The sequence below is a fragment of the Otolemur garnettii genome, unplaced genomic scaffold, assembly GCF_000181295.1.
Source record: "Otolemur garnettii isolate 467f Iridium unplaced genomic scaffold, OtoGar3 scaffold00044, whole genome shotgun sequence".
NCBI classification, from domain to species: domain Eukaryota; kingdom Metazoa; phylum Chordata; class Mammalia; order Primates; family Galagidae; genus Otolemur; species Otolemur garnettii.
In genome coordinates this window covers 2448534-2455532 of record NW_003852439.1, presented here as the reverse complement: position 1 = coordinate 2455532, position 6999 = coordinate 2448534, and the positions used below count along the sequence as shown (strand labels likewise).

At 34.4% G+C, this 6999-nt stretch overlaps 1 protein-coding gene across 1 annotated transcript in view; it reads left to right on the top strand.

The window, feature by feature from the left end:
* The window catches only part of CCP110 (centriolar coiled-coil protein 110), a 26860-nt gene that overhangs the window by 3513 nt on the left and 16348 nt on the right, over positions 1–6999 (top strand). Inside the window, exons 2-3 of the mRNA XM_023513775.1 lie at positions 2042–2200; positions 4189–4317. Coding sequence (XP_023369543.1) covers positions 2060–2200; positions 4189–4317 — 270 coding nt within the window. The 5' untranslated portion in view covers positions 2042–2059. The remainder of the gene's footprint in view (positions 1–2041; positions 2201–4188; positions 4318–6999) is intronic.

Genomic DNA, 6999 nt, shown 5'->3' with positions numbered 1-6999 from the left:
TTGAGCCACAGGCACCGAGTCAGTTCTGTTATTTCTTTTCCCTCACTTACTTAAAGGAAACTGCCGCACACAATGCTATGCAAACAATCAATCAATCAATATTTAACATTTGTTAACCATTCTTTTTTTCTTTTTTTAAGTTTTGGCTGGGGCTGGCCGGGCTTGAACTTGCCACCCCCAGTATATGGGGCCGGTGCCCTACTCCTTGAGCCACAGGTGCTGCCCCAATATTTAACATTTGTTAAATGAATGAATATGGGGCTTATCCTTCCTGTTTACCTTTTACTTTCATAGCTGCCTAAAATTTCCCAGAAATTGTGAAATTTGGATAAATTCACAGAAATGTGAATACTGGATTGATAGTTTTAAGTAGTTTGGTGATGGTTCCAATTCTCAACAATAAAGTGGAATTAATACCACTGGTATATGGCACACTTCCTGGACTACAGCTCAGATTTTACTTTACAAATGTAAACAACATAATCTAATTGTATGTACCCTACATTAGTCTAAGTTTTTTTTTTTTTTGAGACAGAGTCTCACTGTGTCACCCTCAGTAGAGTGCAGTGACATCACAGTTCACAGCAACCTCAAACTCTTGGGCTTCAGCAATTCTCTTGCCTCAGCTTCCCAAAGGCTGGGACTATAGGCACTGGCCATAATGCCTGGCTATTTTTTTGTTATTGTTTAGCAGGCCCTGGCTGAGTTCAAACCCACTAGTCCTGGTGCATGTGGCTGGCACCCTAACCACTGAGCTATGGGCACTGAGCCTAAAATTTAAAAAGAAGAAAAAGTTAACAATATATGTAAATTTGAAAAAATAGAATTAATACCTGTTGGTAGATTTTCTGTTTTTTTCACCTCTGAATTGGCTGGTGCCATGGAGTCATATATAGTCTTAAGATATGCAAGCTGAGATGGGATGATCACTTGAGCCCAGGGGTTCAAGGCTGTAACATGCTATGATTCCACTTATGAATAGCCACTGTAAGCTAATCAGGGCAAAATAGTGAGATTCATTCTCTTAAATAAAAAAAAGGATCCAAGTAATAGCCTTTGAACTTCATAAAAGAAAAATAATTTCTTTCTTTTTTTTTCTTTGGGTGCAGAGTCTCACTTTGTTACCTTCGGCAGAGTGCCATGGTGTCACAGCTCACAGCAACCTCCAACTCCTGGGCTTAGGCGATTCTCTTGCCTCAGCCTCCCAAATAGCTGGGACTACAGGTGCCTGTCACAACACCTGGCTATTTTTGGTGTTGTTGTTGTTGCATTTTTGGCCAGGGCTGGGTTCGAACCTGCCACCCTCGTATATGGGGCCAGCACCCCATGAAAAAGAATTTTTCAAAATAAATATTCTTGCCAGGTGTGGTGGCTCACATCTGTCATCCTAGCATGGTGGGAGGCTGAGGTGGGTGGATTGCTTGAGCTAGAGTTCTAGATCAGCCTGAGCAAAAGCAAGACCCAGTGTCTACTAAAAATAGAAAAACTTAAGCAAGGGGATTGGCTAAGCGTGAATTGGAGGTTGGTGTGAGCTATGACTCCACGTTACTCTACCCAGGGCGACAGCTTGAGACTGTCTCAAAAAAAAAAAGTAAATATTCTTTTAAGTAGATCTTATCTTTTTTGTAACAGAAGCATTTTTACCTTTGTATGGTATGTATACTTTATAGGTACTTGTCTGTGATGATAATTACTGTCAAAAAATATGTGTATATATCTTATTTTACAATCTGAAGTTGGTAAAGTGATACAGAACTTTGTTTCCTTTAAGGAAAGTTCTTAATATTCATCTGGAAATAGTCACATTTAAAGATTGATTTACATACAAAAATATTCAAAAATATTTAATGTTTAATATATGAAACAAGTTTGTCTTCAGGTGATTTAGTATACCCAAGAATTAGCTCATGGTTAGTTAGATAGTACTGGGAAGATCAGTTATAGGAACTGCGAATGCCAGGACTATATCCTGCTCTACAAATTTGCCAAATAATTAAGATCTGGTTTTCTCAGCATATTAAAAATGCATTTTTCTCCCTAGTAGTAGAATTGTAAGAAGATGGAGGAGTATGAGAAGTTCTGTGAAAAAAGTCTTGCCAGAATACAAGAAGCATCACTATCCTCAGAGAGCTTTCTACCTTCCCAGTCTGAAAGTATTTCACTTATTCGCTTCCATGGAGTGGCTGTGCTTTCTCCACTGGTAAACTTTATTCTTAAATAGTTTTTTCTGTAATGAACCATGCAGGTACCTGACACTTTTCTCCTAAATATTCTGGTATACTTCTCCTTAAAAACAAGGGCATTCTCCTATATAAAGCCTTAATATTATTATCACACCTTAAGAAAATGAATAATAATTTTTAATAGCACCTAATATTCTGTTCATATTCAAATTTCCCATTTGTGCTCAAAATACCTTTTATAGCTTTTTTCCCTAATCTGGACCCAGTGGAAATTCACAAATAAAATTTTTTATTATGTTTTTTTCATTTCTTTTAATGTAGAACTGTACTTCTACCTCTTAAAAAGTTTTTTTATGATACTGAATTTTTAAAGAGATTAGACAGATTGTCTTGTCTAGTGCCTTAAATTTTGGATTTGTCTAATTGTTTCCTTGTGGTGATATTTAACTTCTTCCTTTAGTCCTTGTGGTTCCTGTAATTTGGAAGTTAATTCTAAAGTTTGGTTAGAATCAGATTAAAAATTTCTGACAAGAATTCTTTGGTGATGATGCTATGTTCTTCTTAAATTAAGTCAGAAGTTATATACTGTTTAGTTGTCCCTCTAATTAGTGATGTTTAGTTTGATATCACTTGCTTACAGTGGTGACTGTCAGTTTTTTAATATGTGTGTTTTTTCCTTTTTGTTTATCAAGTAAACTGTGGAATGATTCTTTGGTACCAAGCAAATAGGGAAAAAAAAATTATTATTATTATTATTTTGAAACAGAGTCTTACTCTGTTGCCCAGGCTAGAGTGCTGTGGTATCAGCCTAGCTCATAGCAAACTCACATTCCTCCTGCTTCAGCCTCCCAAGTGGCTGGGACTATCGGTGTCCCCCACAACACCCGATTAATTTTTTATTTTTACTAGAGACAAGGTCTTGCTCTTGCTGAGTTTAGTCTCTGAACTCCTAAGCTGAAGGAACCCTCCTACCTGGGTCTCCTATACTGGAAGGATTACCAGCATGTGCCATCGCACCTGGTCAGAAAAAAAAATTTTATAATATTTTTAGCAGCTATTTGATGACATATTGCTTGACTTAATATGGACCAAAATGTCTGAGGCTTGCTGTGTGGAGCCTATGACTCCATCAGTTATTTATTTATAAGCAACATCTGATTATATACCTAATCTACACTTTTATGTTGTATTTGATAGACAAATATTGCAATGCTTGAATAATTTTTTAATGACTTTTTTCATTTGCAAAGTATAAAATAAGTCTTGACTCTTAACATAATGACTAAACTTCCCAGGACTTAATTAAGATATTAGTCTATCATAAAAAGATATGTAATGCTTAGAAGCCTTCAATTTTTTTAGGTACATTAAATGTTTATTGGAGGGTACAATCAGGTGAAATAAAAAATGTGTTCTGATTTCGTAGGCAAATAAAACATCTGTTTCTTTTATCATTAAACCTTTGGGCATTTTCTTGAGGCAGCAAAGAGATGCTGATTAGAAGTACACTGATTAGAAGATTAAACATTGAAGAATCTAACTGACCCAGTGAAGTAAGATACTGAAAGCAAAATAATATTCAAGTGAATATTAAAGTGAAGTAATGAAAAGCTTCAGCAATGTCCAATAAAAGGGCCAATGTTATTTCTATTATTTTAGAGCATTTGATAAGTGAACATTTTTTTCTTTTAACTTTTATTCAATTGAGAATTATTTACATACAGTAAAATGCACTGATCTTAAAGTGTCAAAGTTCCATGAATTTTGATATATGGCACACACCTATATAACTTACACCCATACAGAATATTTTCATTACCACAGAAAGATCTTGTATGTCCCATCCCACTCAATACTCCTATGCCACTGTTCCTGTTTCTTTCACTATAGATTATTAGTTTTGCACGTTTTAAATCATTCAAATATATTCATCTTCAAATATATTCTTTGATTTAATGGTATTTTTATAGCTGAGAAATAATTACATTTTTATGATGTTTTATAGCTTAACATTGAGAAAAGAAAAGAAATGCAACAGGAAAAGCAGAAAGCACTTGATGTAGAAGCAAGAAAGCAGGTTAATAGGAAGAAATCTTTACTGACTCGTGTCCAGGAGATTCTTGAAAATGTTCAGGTGTGTAATTTGACCATTTCACTTCTTTTAGGTTATAATTAAGAAATTATAAGGTAAGCATTGATGATAATTTTTGAGAAATATATTTGTTTTCTTTTTTTTTTTTTTTTTGAGACAGAGTCTTACTCTATTGCCCAGGGTAGAATGCCCTGGCATCCTCATAGCTCACAGCAACCTCAAACTCTTGGGCTTAAGTGATCCTTTTGCCTCAGCCTCCCAAGTAGCTAGGACTGCAGGCACCCACCACAAAACCTGGACAGTTTTTCTATTTTTAGTAGACACAGAGTCTCACTCTTACTCAGGCTAGTCTCATACTCCTGAGCTCAAGCAGTTCTCCTACCTCAGCTTCCTAGAGTGTTAGAATTACAGGTGTGAGCCAGCACACCTGGGTTTTACTTAACTAATCATCAATATACTTTACTGTTATGTTTGAAAAACTTTATAATTTTTGATATTCCATTTCAGTTACTCCAAAGAGAATATACTTGCTCGTTAGTGTTGCTCAGTACTTGAATCAGAGGGTACTTAGACAATGGAGCCACATACTGAATATAATGGCTTATTGTCTGCATCTTATGACTCTAAAAACATTGAATTCCTAAAGATAAACTGATAGAATTGGTCATTGTGGTTTACCCCTAAACAAATCAGACTATTGACTAAATGACCTTATTCTCATTCTCTGCTAAAGTGAATAACTGCCTCCGATTTTTTTCCTAAAAATTCTAATCTTGGATTTGATAAGCAGAATTGCCTAGATGTATCCTAGATCCAAGTTAAAACTATTTAAACAACACATCTACCTTTTTGCAATTATTTTTATTTTGATTAATAATGTACAAAAAATTTGTTTTAAGGTCTGCATCATTTTATACTAAAAAGAAAAATAAATGAATTGTGTTGAAAAAATAATTTCTGCCATATATAGCACTGTTTCACCATCAACATCTTTTTTTTTTTTCATAATCTTAGGAGTTTGTGGTTTGTGTAATTCATACCAGGTAACACATGTATAATGAACCTTAGGGTATTTCTGCTACTGCTACCTTCGTTTCTCTGTGGGTAATATGTAGGGTGAGTAGTGGATTTTAACTTGCAGTTATAATAACTGTCAATAATAAGTTTAAAAAATCTAATGTGTAAGACTAATTTAATAAGAGGTAGGTTTTTGACTTACTAGATATTGCCTGTTATTGAAACAAAAATGGCATATCATTCTTGGTCCACTGAGGGAAGATAAAATATACTAGTAATAAAATTATTGTTGCATTTAAAAGCTTTCTATTTAAAAGAGCGTATACAATCTTGAACAGTGATGAATTAATTATTCATATAGAGAAATTTTATACAAACAGATTTCCGGTGTAAACTTCACTTGTAAAACCTGTGATCCTATGATGTTTTTGTTGTAATATGTAACTGGTCGAAGGTTCATTTTAGTGGTGTACAAAAAAACATAGCTGCTGAATATCATAAATGCAAAATGTGAAATATTTTATACAAGGAAATCTAATTTGCTTAAACTTATGAATGTTTTTGTGGATTTAGTGAATCTGCATCTCTTTTGGCTTATTTTGGTCCCGAGGCTTGCTTTGTTGTGCTGTTTATTGCATACTACCTGGAAACATTACATGTCTTGGGATTTGTAAAGTAAAATTGGAGAGCCATATGGGTCTAGGTCAAAACAAGCACATACAAAACAACCTGAAAATCATTTAGTATTCAGTATTTTGAAGTGTAATGATTTTTGCCAGTGTAATATTTCCTTGTATGTTCCTTAGAAACCATCCTAGTTTTCTTCTTATTCTTTTGCAAAGTTAGATTTAGATACATTATTATTATTTCTTTTTTAGACACAGAGTCTTACTTTGTCACTCTCAGTAGAGAGCGTGGCTTCACAGTTCTTAGCAACCTCTAGCCCTTGGGCTTAGGTGATTCTCTTGCCTCAGCCTCCCAAGTAACTGGGACTACAGGCACCCACTACAATGCCTGGCTAGTTTTTTGTTGCAGTTTGGCCTGGCCGGTTCAAACCTGCCACCCTTGGTATATGGTGCCGGCGCCCTACTCACTGAGCCACAGGCGCTGCCCTGGATTTAGATACATTACAGTTTATCTATTTTAACCAGTATTTTAAAGTGTATTTTATTTTTTATTAGATCTCTTGTGTATACAGTTGTTCTCATCTTAACACATCAAATTTTTACCTATTATGCTGTTCTGAAAACAGCATTAACAGGTTGCTGTTTTAACTCACAGTCAGTTAATCTAACTGAATTTTGTTTTAATGAATTTACTTTTAAGTTGAACTGTTTCTTATTTCTAAGAAATATAAGCTACATGACTGGGCTGTTATTTACTATAAATTTGCCTCATTTTATGGAGGGGTGTTAGTTAAACCTTGGAGTATGCATGTAGGAGTTTTATTGCTGAATTGTTTCGGCTTAATCAGTTCCTGAACAAGTTAATCTTTGTTAGAGAGGGATTATTTACATGAGACACTTAATTACTTGCTATTTATTGCATATTATTATCCTTAGATGATAGCTGTCCTAGGAGGAACAATTTGGTGATATGAATAAGAGAAAGTTAAGGAAAATGCTTCTATTCTAAGATTAAATTGTACATGGATATATGAATATATGTGTATGTATACATGTTTATGTTTATATTTTTATCAGATTA